This window comes from Gracilinanus agilis, chromosome 2 (assembly GCF_016433145.1).
Source record: "Gracilinanus agilis isolate LMUSP501 chromosome 2, AgileGrace, whole genome shotgun sequence".
NCBI classification, from domain to species: Eukaryota; Metazoa; Chordata; class Mammalia; order Didelphimorphia; family Didelphidae; genus Gracilinanus; species Gracilinanus agilis.
In genome coordinates, this window is record NC_058131.1 from 605142823 (window position 1) to 605160172 (window position 17350).

Below are 17350 nucleotides of genomic sequence, written 5' to 3' on the forward strand. Positions count from 1 at the left end.
ATGAGCTGCTTCTCAGCCAAAAGCATTTTGGTAAAGTTCATGATGGTCAAGGACAGTGTGGATGGTCAGGCAATAAAGAACAGCAAGGGACAAGAATAAAAATACTTTGTTCTACACATTTAGTGCTCAGAGAACTAAAAAGGACAGAAAGGAGAGCAGTTCTAGTTATAAATGAGATGATACATGAGGCCTTCTCAGATTGGAAGCAAGAGATCTTTTAAAAACTAGGAGGAGGGAACTGAGTGTAGTAAAAGGCTCTAAGAAGACAGACCTCAAACTTTTATGTAGGACAGTCATTAAATTACAAAATGGAAGAATTACATGAAGTATGTCTCACTGTAATACTTATTTGGAAAGAGGTGCAGACTCCCGGTGTTTACTCAACTCAACGAAACAGAGTCTAGTTGTCAAGAAAAAAAAAACCTTCAGGAAGTCACTTAAAGACACAGAGCAAAGCTTTTTCAATGATAGAATTGGCTAAAGAAAACAGGCTCTTTGGATACACTACTTAAGTACTTAGTGTCGTTTAATAGATTATTTCTATTGTGTCTGTGGGAGAAGATGGAGATAGCCTTACACCTATTGCTATAATTAAGCTGGGGTTTAGAAGGTGAACACGTTTGAGATTTTATTTCCTCTAGGCATCATACCTGCAATTCACGTGAGGTGCCAACTGGTCATCTTCTGCACAAGCTGCCATATGATCTGAGCAAACAGATTTTCCATAGTCATTTTATAACATATAGCGGGCAAACACAACAAACTTCCTTGTTTAATAATGCTTTCTTCTATAAAAATGCACCGCATACAATCAAGAAGCAACTGCTAGTTACTTTAGTACTTCAGTGTACCGATTTTCTAATGACAATATATGTAAAGTGATATGCAATTTAGAGCAATATTCCAAGAAATAAAAACCACTTAGGGACAATTGGAACCTAGTTCACTAATTGTCAACTGTTATCCATTAATACACTGAATCTAAAAAATCTGAATTCTAGCTCCCAGGCTTAAGTGAAAAACAACTTTAAAACTTACCCTGAACCTTTTTTTGAATCAAAATCCAATCAGGGCATATTCTTGGCTCCTGGCAAAAAGCTCTTGCAGGTGGTTTTAGTTCAGCCTTTGATCCTCCTAATAGCAGAACAGCTTGGCTTACACTCCTCCAGGGGAAGCCCTTATTTGCCCTCTCTTCTCAAGCTCTCATTTCCCAACTCCTGCATCTTTTCTCCTGGTCAGCAGAGAAGAGAAAAGAAAAGGAAGATTACAGTCATGCTATATGCATTCCATGACTAGCCAGAGTTTTCTTTGACAGCTAACTTTATTTGTAAGTTACAATACCCTTCTCCATCCCACTTGTCAAATCAGGTTATTTGATGGTGAAAGAAAATATGTTTCCTTAGCAAACGCTGTCACAGATTTCTACTCCATCCCCAAAATGCTTCTATCTTTTAAAGGAATAATAATAATCATTTTCAATAACTTCAGAGCATTTAAATAGAAATGTGATGTGTTTTCTTCATAGTACAAAGTGTATCTTTATAAATTTAGCATATTAACATAATCATAATAAAGATATTCACATGGAATATACTTTCTTGGAAAAATTCAATTCCACAAACTTCTAAAATATTTTATTTCCCCAATTACATGTAAAAATAATTTTAACATTCTTTTAAAAAATTTTAATATAGATACTCTCCCTCCCCTCACTTCCCTGAGACAGTAAGCAGTCTGATATAGATTTTACATGTTCAGTCATGTAAAACATCTTGTGGAAAAGATCTGGAAGCAAAATATAGTATGTTTTGGTCTGAATTCAGACTCCATCAGTTCTTTCTCTGGAGGCAGATGGCATTTTTCATCACATCTCTGATCACTGTATTGCTGAGAATAACTAAGTCATTCATGCTTGTTCATAAAACAATACCGCCATTACTGTGTACAATTTAACAAACATTTTTAAAGGATCTACTCTGTGCAAGACACCATGCTGGGTCCTGAGTATACAAAGACAAATGAAAGTTTCCCTTTGATGAGTTTACATTCTATACAGGAAATAAGGACTAGAAATTTTTTTAATGTATGCAACAGCAGAATGAAATGGAAGATGATCATTTAAACTAAAACAAAATCCTAAGATTATCATTGTAGAGTGAAATGGAGTATAGGGGACTGAAGTTCTGTCCCAAAAGCATAAGAAAGAATCCAGTGGTCTCCTAGAATTTTTTCTGACTTGAAATTCTAGGTGAAAATGGGTATTCATGAACTAAGGATATTAGAAAGCTATTGGAGAATGGGATAGAAGAGAAAACAATGAGTCACAATCCAAAAAAAAAGCTAGATTATCTAGGAATTTAAGGCATTTTCAAGGAGAGTATTAACTACTGCTGTTCTGACCTTTAAAACCCATTAGTATTTTGGTGGGGAGAGGTGGTCTATATCTGTGATTTTAATGCAAGGAACTTTTGAGGAGGATGCTTCCTTTATCAGTGTGGATTAGTGTCTATTCTGCAGCTAATTGTCTTAGTGCTTTTCCTGGAGAACCACGAGATCGATTGACTTGCCAATGGTTGCACAGACAGTGTTTGTCAGAAATCACACAAAGATTTTCCTGATGCTAGGATTCTCTCTCTATTATGACACGCTGCCTTTCATTTTAGAATCATCCTGTACATAATAAAACCAGCAATAACAATAACAAAACAGTCATTTTTGAAATTCTTTTTCAAATAGTCCATAAAACTCCTCAGCAGCTAGAAAATAGCTAGGGAGTCTGAGAAGGAAAGTGAGTCAGTGACATAATGAGGGTGAAGATTCCAGGCTATTGATTCCATTTTGGCCTATACTCTGGTCCTAACTAAATGGAGTCTTCTCCCCAGAATCAGTATTTACATGATATTCTATGGTTCATGGAACTTGATATATTCTTTGGTATCTTCCAGATTAATAGAATTTTTATCTTCCCACTTGTAGAGCAGATCTGCTATTAATTCTTTTAAGGAAAGACCTCATTTGTCATCCCAGCCCCTGCATCTTTTCTACTTTCAGCCAAGCAGAGAAGTCCTGGCTAAGGAAAAAAAATCAAAAAAAAGTTCTTCTGCCTCTGTGGCCTTTCTGAATGCTTGGACAAGTTTGTTCTCTTCCAATCTCTTCCTCTGTATGCTTCATAGGTGTCAGTTGTATAATCCTTATGATCTTTAAGACCCAAAGGGAAAGGCAAGCCTGAGAGTCTATGAAGATATTGCTTGTGGAAACTTTCCCTCATCAACACCTTCTCTGGCTGGGCATCTTGAGCAGATTCTGCGTTCAGCCCTTTTTGATTATAAAGAAACCTGCTTCAGGGGACCTGAGCTATAATTGAGGTAGAAGTGATGTGAGAGGAAAAGATGGGGGTAAAAGGAACCAAATAAAAAGGGTGGAGTACAAAATCCTTCCTCCTATTCCAGTTTCTGGGCTTTTCCTCTGGTGGATGTCGGAAGGCTCAGTGAAAGCAAAGAATAAACACCTCTGATGATTGCCATCAACTGTGTTGCCATGTTGAGGGGACGTGTTATTCCTTTTATATGTAAACACCTACTTCTGAGACCAAAGAGCTCAGCTGGCCAGAGAGGCTAAAATTTCTCTCAGGTAGCAGATACTTTGGAAAGTTTATTTTGTTGAAGCTTGAGCCATTTTTTTTTAAAGAGCAATTCCAACAGGATATTTTCCAGGCTTAATAATGAGCCAAGTTGATTCTTCTGAACAATGAGTTTTAATGAATCCTCCATATCTTCGATTGTACTGAGCCTGCAAAATGAAAAACATCACTTGGCCTATATTTAGAATCTCTTTAGGCACATTGCTGGCATTCTTGCTGATCGCTATGGCTTCCCCAATCCGGGCTGGTATTAATTTGAACACACGCTAGCTTGGAATTTGCTACGGCCGGGGCCATCACCAGCAGAGTAGAAACAGCAGTGGATTCATTCGTGATATTACAAGCTCACAAGATGTACTCCAGTTTTAATTGCTAAAAACCCTAACGGTCCAGCTATGCCTGTGGGTGGTAACTCAGGGAAAATTCAGTGGTGGCAAAAGAATGAGAAAGCTTCTTGAAAGATAATTATAGCTCTGGTATTATTTCGTGGGTACTAGCATGTTCTCTGAGTGCTGGATTGTTCTGCATGTGAAAGTCAAAGAACATTGGTGGACTGGTTGGACATTGAGATGGAAAAGATTTTTGGAATCCCACCTCAGAAGTTGACTTCTGAGGTGGGAAAGTCACCTAAATTCTCTAAGACTCAGTTTCCTCAAATGAAATTGAGATAATAATCCCTATGTCACAGGGTTGTTGCGAAAACTAAATGACATCGTGTATGTAAAGCACTTTGTAAATTTTAGACATTGTCTTATAATAACAGTTCACATTTGTAAGCTGGAAGGTGTGTAAAATGCTCCATGGACTTGATTGCATTTAAGCCTCACAATAACCCAGTGAAATAAATACTGCCGGAGTTATTATCTCCATTTTCTACATGAAAAGACTGGGGGGTCTCAAAGTGATTAAGTGACTTGACCAGATTCTCAAAGCTATTAAATATCTGAGTTAGGATTAGAATTCCCAACTCCAAGTCTAGCCCTTCTTGGATTATGTCACCTTTGCCTCTAAACTTGAGCTAGTGTTATACAGAAAAGAAAGAGTTTAGAGGGGCCAGGTCAGCTTGGAGGCAGGATGATATGTGGAACCTCGAGTCAGCTTAAGAAAGTCTCTTGACTCTGGAGAAGGATAGTTTTGGATTATGGGGGGTGGGAATGATTAGGGTTTTTATAGAGTTGGAAATATGAAGATATATGGGAAGGGGGGAAGAGTTAACTCTAAAATGGCAAACTTAGATGGATGGCAAAAGAGAGAAGACATCGACAGAGACTGGAGTGTGGAGAGGTGGTTAATTTGTCTAAGCAATACTGAGTCTGAAGGGTAGCCTGGGTTTAAGTTAAAGAGAATGCCACCTAACTTCTCAGGACTCTGGGTCTCTCTCTAAGACTAAAAGTTAGGGTGAATTGCCAATCTGCAACAGTTGAGGAATTTTTGATTATTGGGAATTACAAGAACTGATAGAATTACATATCTATGTCTTTTTGCCTCCCTCTCCCTGTCTCTCTCTTTATCTCTGTCTCTCTTTTTCCTTTTCTCTCCATATACACATGTATTTAAAATAAAAGAGCTATATATGTATATATAAATTTATATTTATATATATCTTTTTACATACATTTGTATATATGTATATATAGCTCATTTATTTTAAACATTTTATTTTAAATATTTGTCCGTCTGTCTGTCTATCTATCTATCTATCTATCTATCTATCTATCTATCTATCTACATATCTCTTTTATTTTAAGCATTTAACTTAAGGTGAGATAGAAATATCCAAATGAAAATATTCAGGTGCCTACTTCTTGTAATTAAGGTGAGAAATCAGGACTAATGGAAGATATCTAAAGGACATATATTTTTCCATTAGTTTTATTAAAAGCATTTTTCTTGTTATAGGGGTGTGCTTTAGTAGAAAGAACCCTGAATTTGTAGTTACAGACCTGGGTTCAAATCCCAGTTCTGCCACAAATTACTTAACTTCTAAGAGCTTCAATTTCCTTATCTATAAAATGAAGGAATTGGAACAAATGGCATCAGATTCCTTATAGCTCCAAGTCTGTGTTCCTATAATCCTAAATTCATAGCAAGGGATGGGGAGAAATTCAGTGTCGTTATATTAAGAAATGACTGTGTTACCATAAAACAAAAGACAATAATAATACAAAAAAGAAAATCTATACCATGGAAATGACATTTGAATGAATGACGGTAGGTAGGTAGGTTCTCTAAGAAGAGAATAGCTATAGAGAAAAGAACAGAGGCCCAAGATAGAACATTTCCCCTAACCAGGCCTTACTTTCTCCATCTATGAAATGGAACCTAAAAAAATATTGCCCTGGGTTTGAAATGAAATGAAAATTAATTTAAATTAGTTAAATTTAATTTAATTTCATTAAAATTAATGGAAAAATCTTTCATTAGGATGACATGAAAATATACGAGCTATTTGACGTGACAATATAATGAATAACAATATGAAATTGGACTTTATGTTCCCATTGCTGATACCTAGCTATGGACCTTTAGGTCTGATTGCTCTAAAAAACCCTTCCTCTTGGCTAGTCCTGGTTGGTGTCCAGAGCAAGGGAGCCTGTAACTAGCCTTTCCAAGATATCTCCTTTCTAGGTACTTAAGATTTAAAGTGTAGACCTAATCACCTTGGGGCAGCTAGGAGGCAAAGTGGATAGAGTGGCCTGGAGTCAGGAAGCCTTGAATTAAAATCTGGCCTCAGACATTTACTAGCTGTGTGACCCTGGGCAAGTCTGTAAAATGAGCTGGAAAGGAAATGGCCACTCCAGTAACTTTGCCAAGAAAACTACAAATGGGGTCACAAAGAATCAGAAATAGCTGAACGACAATTACCTTTGGCACTGCTCCTTTTCATCATTCTAAATGGAGCAGGGCTAAATGTCTTCTAAGATTCATTACAGCTCTAAGACTTTGATTCTATGCTCAGAGAGAGGGACAATTTCAATATTGAGAACCTGATTTTTTTGTTAAATCTAAATTTGATCACTCCCACAGCAGTTAAGGAGACCAGAAACAGTCACTTATCCCCAAATGTTTCTCTAGATTAAAAAAAAAATTTCCTAAAGAGAGAAAATGACTTTCACAGGCAACATTTCAAGGCTATGCCACTTCTGAGTGAAAAAGACCCACCATGCCATTAGGAACCTCCAAGCTCCTTGATGCTTATCACTTAAGGTGAATTTTACAACTAGCTTCCCAGATCCCAGCCTGAGCTCCTGTTCCAAAAGGAACCAAACCTTTCCATTTCTTTTTTGAATTTATTAATCACCTTTAAACACATTTTGGAAATAATGAAATAGTCAATCAATGTAAAAAAAACAATTATTGGATATTCAGAGAAGCATGATGGATAGAATGGAGAGCTGGCTTTGTGGTCTTGGAAGACCTAGGTTTTATATGCTGCCTTTGATATTAGCTTCTCAGTGCCTCAGACAACTTCCAAAGACTTTATGTTAAAATGTGAATAATATGGAAATAGTTTTGAGCAATAATACATGTATAACCCAGTGGAATTGCTTGTTAGCTCTGGGAGGGGAGAGGAAAGAAGGGAAGGAGAAAACATGAAACATGTAACTATGGAAAAATATTCTAAATAAATAAATAATTTTTTAAAAAAAAACCTTTACACTATAAAATAGTTGCCCATCTGCATCAATGAAGGCTAGGTATATCCATGCAAGGATTTTCCTCCACTCATGAAATCATCTCTCCAGACCCCATCATCCTTTTCCTACTTGCCAACCCAAAAAGAAACTCCACTGGGCATTTAGAACACTCATTTCCCAACAAGGTACATTAACCATCCTAAGATTTCAAGGCTTTTCTTTTTGACAGTCATGGGTCTAACTACATCCTTGCTTGTGTCAACTATAAACTCACTCTACAGATACAGTGTTTACTCAGTGGCTCTATAATCTGCTTTTACTGGAATCATGTGGTCTGTAGAACTGACTCTCACTCTTCTCATAGGATAGCAAACCAGGCAGGAGACACTGTAGGCGTCTGTTAGATGAAGAAGAAAAGATGAAGAAGCCAAGAGGCTCAGGTCTAGTCCTGGCTCTCTTGCTCACTGGTTATAGTATTTGGAGAAGTCAATTAACCCTCTAGAGCAGGGGTTGGCAACGTATGGCTCTTTTGAGGGCCAGATATGGCTCTTTCTGCAGGAGCCATAAAGTCCATTTTTTTTTTCAGGCGCTGTTACAGGAGCCGCGCTGTGAGCACTGTACAGCTCTCATGAAATTACATTTTTAAAAATGTGGCATTTATGGCTCTCATGGCCAAAAAGGTTGCCGACCCCTGCTCTAGAGGCATCCCAGCATTCTGAACCATCACCTAAAGGACTCAGGAATTTCAAAGTCCCTTCCAGCTTCATCATTCTATGACTCTGGGAATAATGTGTCTATCCCTATGTACTGTGCTAGACATCAGGGATGTTCTTGTCATTTAGTCAGTTAGTCATGCCTAATTATTATTCATGACCTCATTTGGGGGATTTTCTGTTTCTTAGAGTGGTTGCCATTTCCTTCTCTGGCTTATTTTACAGATGAAGGAACTGAGGCAAACAGGATTAAGTGTCTTGATCAGAGTCACACAGCCAGTACCTGAGGCCAGATTTGAGCTCAGTAAAATGAGTCTTCCTGACTCCAGGGCTGACCCTCTATCCACTGAACCCCCTCCAAGACATCAGGGACACAAAAACCAAAAAAAGAAAACCCAATCCTTGGCCTCAAGAAACCTTTGTGCCCTCTATCAGGGAAGACAGCCTGTATATAAATATGTATAGATTAAAGAAATGCAAAATAAGCATAAGGCAAATTTGATGGTGAAAGGGCACCAGCAGCTGGGATTTTTATAAAAAAAGATGATACTTCAACAGGGTTTGAAAAGGAATTTAGGACTCTGAGAGGCAGAGAAGAGGGAGAAATTCATCCCAGCCATTAAAGGATAGCCAAGGCAAAGGTAAGGAGATGGAAGATGGGTCATCCTGTGTGCAGAGTAGGAAACAGGTCAGTGTGGCTAGACCATAGGATGAGAAGAAATGTATAATGAATAAAGTTTAGATGTAGATGGGGGCAGACTGTGAAAGACTTTAATAACCAGACAAAGGAGTAAGGTTTTTTTTTTGTGCGTTTTCCATTTTTTTAATTCTAAAGGCAATAGAGATTCAGAGTTTATTGGATTGGGAAGGACACAGTCAGATCTTTACTTCAGGAAAATCATTTTGACAGCTATGTGAAAGATAAGTTGAAGTGGGAAGAGACAAAGCATGGAAGCCAATTATATAACTATTGCAGGGGCAGCTAGTTGCCTCAGTGGAGAAAGAGCCAGACCTGAAGATAAGAGGCCCTGGATGCAAATCTAGCCTCAGATACTTCCTAGCTGTGTGACCCTGGGCAGCTCACTTAACGCTCATTGCCTAGCCCTTACCACTCTTTTGCCTTCTAAGTCAGAAGGTAAAGGTTAAAAAAAGAAAGAAATATTGGACAGTTGGAGATGACACTCAGAGAGAACCTATGGCTAGATATAAATAGCAAAAATCATCTTTAAAGAAATGATGCTTAAATGATGGAAATCAAAAGTGTATAAAGAAGGATTGACATGGTCCCAGGATATAACCTTGGGGACTATAATTAGTGGACATGATGCAGCAAAGGAAATGAAGAAGGAGCATTCACACAGGTAAGAGGGCAATTAAATGAGAACAATGTCATGAAAACCTAGAGAGAAGAGAGCATCTGGGAGGAAATTATGCTCAGCATTGTCAGATTCTGCAGGAAAAGTTGAGAAGGATGAGGATTGAGAAACAAGTCATCAGATTTGGCAACTAAAACATCATTAGCAACTTTGGGGAGATTAATTTTAGTTGACTAATAAATCTAGAAGCAAAGCTTGCCATCCAGTTACTCTTGCTGCCTTCAAAGCAGAGAATAAACCTGAGCGTGGCCATTCTTTCCACAGGAAAACCAATGTATCTCCACATTGGGGAAGAAATAGATGGTGTGGATATGAGAGCTGAAGTGGGACTCCTGAGCCGGAATATTCTGATCATGGGTGAGACAGAGAGAAAATGCTATCCCTATAAAAACCAGATCTGCAGCTTCTTTGACTTTGATACCTTTGGTGGGCATATCAAGGTATGTGTGTACCCATCATAACTGGCTTGGATATGGTAGAACTGTAGTGTGCACCATTGTTATGGAATGCCCTTTAAGCACTCAACTCCCCTGCATGGACCCTGTTCTCTAGCCAGAATGGAATACTTGCTCATTCTTGTACACAATCTTTTCATCTCCCACCTCTCTACTTTTGAATAAGCTGTCCTTCATGTTTGAAATATGCTTTTTCCTCTCCTCTTCCTTTTTGGAATTCCCAATGACCTCCAGTGCCTTTCCTCATTCCCAACTGTTCATTCTCTCCCATTCCAAAACTGCTTTGTATTTACCTTGTAATAACTTCAAACTGCACTCAGATTGTTGGAATAGCGTGTATAATTAGGAGAGACATTGTGGTGTCGTGGTTAGAGAGCCAACTTAGGAGTCAGGAAGAGCTGGGTTCATGTCTAGCCTCTCATAATACTGCCTGGGAGACCTTTGATTGAGTCATTTAATCTCTCAGTGCACTAGGCAACCCTCTAAGACGCTGAGTTGTCAAGCTATGGTTGATAATGCTTTGTGGATGAAGCTTCTTCTTGGACAGCTGCCATCACCAATGAAATTATAGGTCTTTTTTTAATAGCTAACATTTATATAATAGTGTCTATGTACTAGGCACTATACTAAGTACTTTACAGTTATTATCTCATTTAATTCTCACAACAACCCTGGGAGTTAGGTGTTATTATTATTTCCAGATGAGAATACTTGAGTCAAAAAGCAGTTAAGTGAGTTTCCCAGGATCACACAGCTAGAAGATGTCTGAGGTTGAATTCAAACTCAAGTCTTCCTGACTCCAGGCCCAGTGCTTTATCCACGGTACCACCTAGCCATCTCTAGTATAGTTCACTAAGTTAGGTAGACATCGGCAGAGATGCACAGGTTAAAAAAGACACCTTTTGCCCTCTAGAAGTTTATTGTCTGGTAGAAGAAATAAAATATATGCACAAACAACGATGCTACAAAATAGAGTGAAATACAGTCAATCGAGCTTCTAATTTTCACCATTTCCTCACAGAATGTTGTTGGTTACTAGGTTCAGGTATAGGAGCTAATGTTCTACGTGCATCTGTGTTCTCTAGAAAGAAGCATGAAGAGAAATTTATCAAGCTCTGGATCAAGTCTAGTTAACAGGAATTTTTGTGCCAGGCTCTACTGAGGATACAGAAAAAGGCAAAAGATAGTTCCCCGGGGAACTGGAATGGGGATCGATGGAGAGCTTTGGGGTGGTGGTGGAATATAATCCTTAGAATTTCATCGACTGCCAGCCATTTTCTTTTTAGATGTCTTATAGATCACCTTTGTCAGTGTTGGGAGGGTGTTTTCTGACTTCTGACTTTTCTGCTTCCAGTTTGGACCTGGGTTTAAGGCAGTTCATCTTGAAGGTGTTGAACTGAAACACATGGGCCAGCAAATCATGGGCCAGTATCCTATCCATTTCCACTTGGCTGGGGATGTGGATGAAAAGGGAGGCTATGATCCACCCACTTATGTGAAAGACCTCTCCATCCACCATACGTTCTCCCGCTGTGTCACAGTTCATGGATCCAATGGATTATTGGTAAGAAACTGTGGGTGAGGGGCAGGTAGGTGGCTCTGTGGATAGAGAACCAGGCTTAGACACAGAAGGTCCTGGGAATGTGGCCTCAGATACTTCTTAGCTGTGTGACCTTGAGCAAGTCATTGCAAGTCATTTAACCCCCCTCCCCTCCATTACCTATCCCTTATCTCTCATGCCTTGGAACCAATACTTACTATTCTAAGATGGAAGATAAGAATTTCAAAAAGAAAAAAAGGAAAAAGAAAAGAAACAATAGGTGAATAATTCACTCAGTTGAAGGTTTTCGAAGAATTACTGTCACATCCTGCCCCATGGTGGATAGAGGACTGATTCATGCGAATGATTAGGAGCAATATGCAGTGCAGAAGAGATTACTCCCCTTTCTTTTTATAAATTATTTTATTTTAATTTTTTTTAGAATATTCTTCCATGGTTACATGATTAACATTCTTTCCCTCCCCCACCCCTCAAACCCTCCCCCTTCCCAGTAGCCAATGTGCAATTCCACTGGGTTTTATGTGTATCGATGTCGATCCCCTTTCTTAGGAAGGAGATTCAAGTCATGATCTGCGTGGGTAAAAAGATTTAGTGCTAGGTCAAACCAGAATTCAAAGGGTGAACAAACCCAAAAAGTGAAACATGAGACACAAAAGAATTCAGAGCCATGGTCCAAAGTCAGGAGGCGAGGGGGCAAACCAATTGGCACAGGGTAAGTCAGGATAACATTATGAAGGGAAGAGTTTTTGTTCAGTTGTTTTGCAGTTGTGTCAGACTCTTCATGCCCCCATTTGGGGTTTTCTTGGCAGAGACACCCGAGTGGTTTGCCATTTCCTTCTCCAGCTCATTTTCCAGATGAGGAAACTGAAGCAAACAGTTAAGTGTCCAGGATCACCCAGCTAGTAAGTGTCTGAGGTCAGATTTGAACTCAGGAATATGAATCTTCCTGATTGCCAGCCCAGTGCTCTCTCCACTGCACCACCAATACTAGTCACCCAAGAAATGATGGTTTGTTCCAAACAACTGCCCTAACTAAGACAATGATCTTTTAGGCTTTTGGCTCCACCCTCATCCCCTGACATCACTGCGGTCTCAAGCAGTCACCATCTTTCTAAAATCTTGCAATTTAAAATTCTGTGATTCAAAGATTCTCTGAGTCATCTACCCTGTAGCTGTTAGGATACTGGATTCAAGGGAGAAACCTAGTTCATGGTCACAGGGAACTTAACCTAATTAAAATCTCTAGATGTGAAAACAAAGGATACAGTGAGCACTGGTGCCAAACTGTGACATAGCCACTTTGGGTCATTTTTGTCCCAAATCTAGGACATGACATGGTTCACATGAGGCAGAATCAGGAACTGGCCCCCTCTGCCAGGTCTACAGACCAATTGGCTGAGTGACTCACTGCCCTTCCTCCCGCTCTGGAGTTTATTCTTTTATACTTCAGAGCAAACAGGCTTTTCAGAAACATTTTACAGAAGCACCAATCCATAGCAAGAAAACCCCAAGCCCTTAGGTATGTGCCACAGAAGTAAGCCATATAAAAAGGCATGCCTGGGTTGCCATTATTCTCACAGATATCAGTCCCCCTGGTGGTTTCTATCAACAAAGTTCTCCTCCACTCCTCAAGGAAAGGAGCAAAGATTGAAGCAATTTCATTGTGTCCCTTCTCCATTTTGATCTCCAACCAATTAAGAGTTAAATAATGAGAATGAGATATAAAACAAAGAAGGATCATGGGACAGTGGAAAGAGCGCTGGATTTGGAGTCAAAGAACCTAGAATCAAATTCCTTGCTCCTTCACGTGGCTTCAGGAAAGTCACTAAACCTCTCTTGTCCTCAGTTTCCTCATTTGTAAAACAAGAGGGTTGGCCTCAGTAACCAAAGAAGGTTCCTTTGGCTCAAAACCCATGATCTTAGATTAAATACACAAATATACAATGCTTGTAAACCTCAAAGCACTATGAGAAGGTCCGGGGTTATTAAAAATCTTTACCACGGGTGTGGCATTGATCATCTTCCAGGCACTTACGTCATCTTCTTCATCTTGTTGGGGGTGGGGGGTAGTTGAACCTACCCTTAGTCCAGAGAATGGAAATCTACGTCCCTAGAGAGGTGATGATTAATTACAGACTGGAGGAAAAATAGAAAAAAGTCATTGGCAGACTGAAAGTTGAATTTGGGGATTTCTGATTGCCAATCTTATACTAAAGACCATTCAGTCACTGAAATTGGTAAGTGCTGACATGTCTCTGGTGTCCCTCGGTATCTAATTTACTATTGTCTGGATATTCTGTTTCCCAGCATAAGCTGGCGCCTTGTTCAAGTTGAGTGCTATGAAATGCCATTTTTTCCCTGCACTGGGATCACTCAGGGAGTGCTAGCGTGGCAGAACTAACTGCTGGTCACATAGCAAAGGAAATCATGCAGAACTCCTGTGCATTAGCATCTGTTTGTCTGATAAAGACCCGAGAGATAACAGTACCAACTTTGATAGGCTTTTGGATTGTTATGAGAATAAGTTTTCCTTGGCAGCACATTCCACAATTATTTGTTGTTGTTGTTGAGCTGTTTTTCAGTTGTGTCTGACTCTACTGTATGTGGGGTCTTTAAGTGGTTTGCCATTTCCTTCTCTAGCTCATTTTACAGAGGAGGAAACTGAGGCAAACAAGGTAAAGCGACTTGCTCAGAGTCACAGAGTTAGTAAGTATCTGAGGCTGGATTTTTAATCAAAAAGAGAAGACTTCTTGAGCCCAAGCCTGGCATCCCAGCCATTTCACCATATCCTCAAATGGGGTTACAAAGCGTTGGATGTGTCTGAACTCTCTTATTCTCGAAGACAGGTACCAGTTGATCCAGTACAGGAAAAAAGACATTTCACAGCACTTAAATCTAAAAAGCTTTTGAGGAAGAAAAGAACACTCAGAAAATAGCAAATCAGATGCTCAAGCTAACTCAAGTGGAGAGTATCTTTAAGGGTTGGAATTAAACAGTTGAGTAGCATTAAGAAGAAAAGGCTCTTATGTTAAACCACTTTCATGCCTTTGGATGGCATTGGTTGAGATGAGTAATGAGGTAAAAAGAATTATGGATCTGGAATCAGGAAGACCTGAGTTCAAATTCTTCCTGGAACATTACTTTTGTGACCCTGGACAAGTCACTTAATCTTAGAAAAAAAAATTGAGCTTAGCTTTTGGTGGAAATCAAGTTAAAATAAGAAACTATTCATTTAAAGAGGATGTTTTTCCCACCAACTCTATCCCAAGTGATCTGCCTAGGTTGCCCCCATTCCTCTGCTTCCCCTTAACTTCACCAGAAATAACCTTATGTTCTTGGGTGTCTTCCATTAGAATGATTCCTTGGAGTTCTTTATTCTTCCACAGAGTGAGAATATCTCTCACTCCTCAAATGAATCTGTTCTAAAAGTTAATTTGAGATCATATTTCATACAGCTTGCCCTGGGTGCCAAAACTGATAGTCTTAGTCCTTGGTCAGCACTTTAGTAAAGACTATTATGAGAAAGACTTTTCAGAATAAACTTTGCCTGCATTTCTGATATGGCATTTGTTTTAAGCTTTTGTTCTGGTGTGTTTTTAGACTTCAGACATAACAGTGGAGGGGAAAGATTTCTCTTAATGAAAACTAGGTAGGATCAGGAGCATTAGAAATGTTGAGATTAAAGTTACAAGAAAAAGAAAGTATTATTGATGCAGCAGGGTCCTGGGGGATGTAGAAGGGAATGAGATCAATGGCACAGGCTAGCCTATGAAAGTAAAAGAGACACTTTAGCATCTGAGATGGAAGAGAACAGATATGGTATGGGTAAAAAAAACAAATTTTGAGTAGCAGCTTGTGTGGAATGGTCTTGATACCTTCAATAAAGTAGGATGCAGGGACATCTATTGGGAGTAAAGAAGGCTTCATGGTCTGAGGATAAATGGAAAAGATTTGGAATTGTCATCATGGGAAAATGCTATGAGGACTGAAAAAGATTAATTTTTAAAATTGCTATTTTCGCTTTATTTGGGGTTTTATTTGGGGGTTTTGGTTTTATGCGATTATTCTCTTACAAAAATGAACACTATGCAAATATGTTTTGCATGATAATACATGCATTACCCAGATCAAATTGCTTAACATCTAGGGCAGGGGTCGGCAACCTTTTTGGCCGTGAGAGCCATAAACGCCACATTTTTAAAAATGTAATTTCGTGAGAGCTGTACAGTGCTCACAGTGCGCGCTCCTGTAACAGCGCCTGAAAAAAATTGACTTTATGGCTCCTGCAGAAAGAGCCATATGTTGCTGACCCCTGATCTAGGGTAAGGGAGGGAGACAATTTGGATCATATGACTTCAAAAAACACATTGTTGTTATATGTAATTGCTATTACATGTAATCATTATATATAATTATAACATGTAATTAGTACATACAATTACATGTAAAATGAAATATCTTAATCAAAAATTTGCTAAAGAGAAGTGAATGTCTAATCAAAGCTACTTCATATAATTTTGTGGCCTTCATCAATAGGATTTTGAGTTTCTTTGCCCACAACTGTAAAAAATATTTATCTTTCATTTAATTTTCTTATTTACTATGTTTTCGGAGTGAAATGATCAGATGTCCATTTAAAAATTCTGCTCTATTTTTAGAACATTTTAAAATGTTTTATATTTTTAAATGTTTAATATTTTTCTGTAAGATGGAGAGGCATAAATCATGGCAGAATGGGTAGAAATCAGAGAGGAAGGCCCTGCATAACAGGATTCCATCTTTCAGTGGAATTATGGATAGTGCAGGCGTAGATTCGTTGATATACAAGTATAAAAAAGTGCTGATTTTAGCCTATCTTCAGGAAATCTTCCTGATTTCCACACAGGATTGATGCCAACTCAAATGCTCAGCCTTTGGCATTTTCTGAGTGCCAAAAAAAAGATGGGCTTCTATTTGGAAATTATAGACCTTTATGGCACTTCCTAGTAAAACCCTACTTACCAGGCTATAACTTTGAAATGCCACAAGAAACCAGCTTCTCCAGCCAAAACAGCAGCAGTGAAATGCAGACGGGATGGTGAAACTGATGAAAAGAGAATGCTTTTTCAGTGCTATTACCCAAAAGCAAATACCCAACAACCGCACCCTGTGAAGAGATCTTGAGTTTCCTCTGTCTGGCATCTTCTCCCTTGGGATGAGTGAGGACTTCATTACCAGAGCAAAGAGTTCTAAATGTTGGAAAACTTCCTTGGGAGTTGGAATCCATCTGCCCCATTTTGCATTGGCCATTTTTCCTTTGGGTTTATACTTTCTTATTAAAGGGCCTCACCATTTTGGAAACGCCATCTGTTGTTGACAGCAGTCAAGAAATCAATTCAAGTCTCCTGTACAATATACTCTACTCTGATATTAAAATCTATAGTACATTCCACCAGGATTGTGTAAGCCTTTTTTTCCTACCTACATGCCAGGAGCTGGAATGGAAGCAATTCTCAAATGGACAATAGCTTTCTAATAAGAAACAGTATTGTCCTCCTCATGTAAGACTTTCTCTGCAATCAAGCTTATGAGCACAAATGTTGGAAAAAGCTGGTTTTCCCAGACGACGTTCTTTGTTTGAATTAGAAATTTGTTTCCGAATGTACTTATTCTCCTAGTTATTCTTCAAGGTATGGCCAGTATTCCTCTCAATGGAGAAACAATTAGTAAATTCATGAATCAGAATTCTGTTTATACTTCTCATTGAAAAGAATAAACATTTGTTAGCTTAAGAGTTTGTGGCCTGACTAATGGTATCAGCACCAGAAAGCCCCTGGCTGCTGTGTCTCTATAATGAAATATAAAAGCAGATTCAAATCCATAAACCTAGAATTAAAGGGAGCCATAGAGTTAATTTAGCCCAACCCCAGGCCCCAGAGTTTTTATGAGACTTGTCCAAGAGTATTATATAACAGAGCCAAGATTTGA

General features: G+C 38.8%; 1 protein-coding gene across 1 annotated transcript in view; it reads left to right on the top strand.

Moving 5' to 3' along the window:
- LOC123236214 (cell migration inducing hyaluronidase 1) overlaps positions 1-17350 on the top strand; it is a 116469-nt gene that overhangs the window by 43835 nt on the left and 55284 nt on the right. Inside the window, exons 11-12 of the mRNA XM_044662509.1 lie at positions 9632-9807; positions 11177-11386. Coding sequence (XP_044518444.1) covers positions 9632-9807; positions 11177-11386 — 386 coding nt within the window. The remainder of the gene's footprint in view (positions 1-9631; positions 9808-11176; positions 11387-17350) is intronic.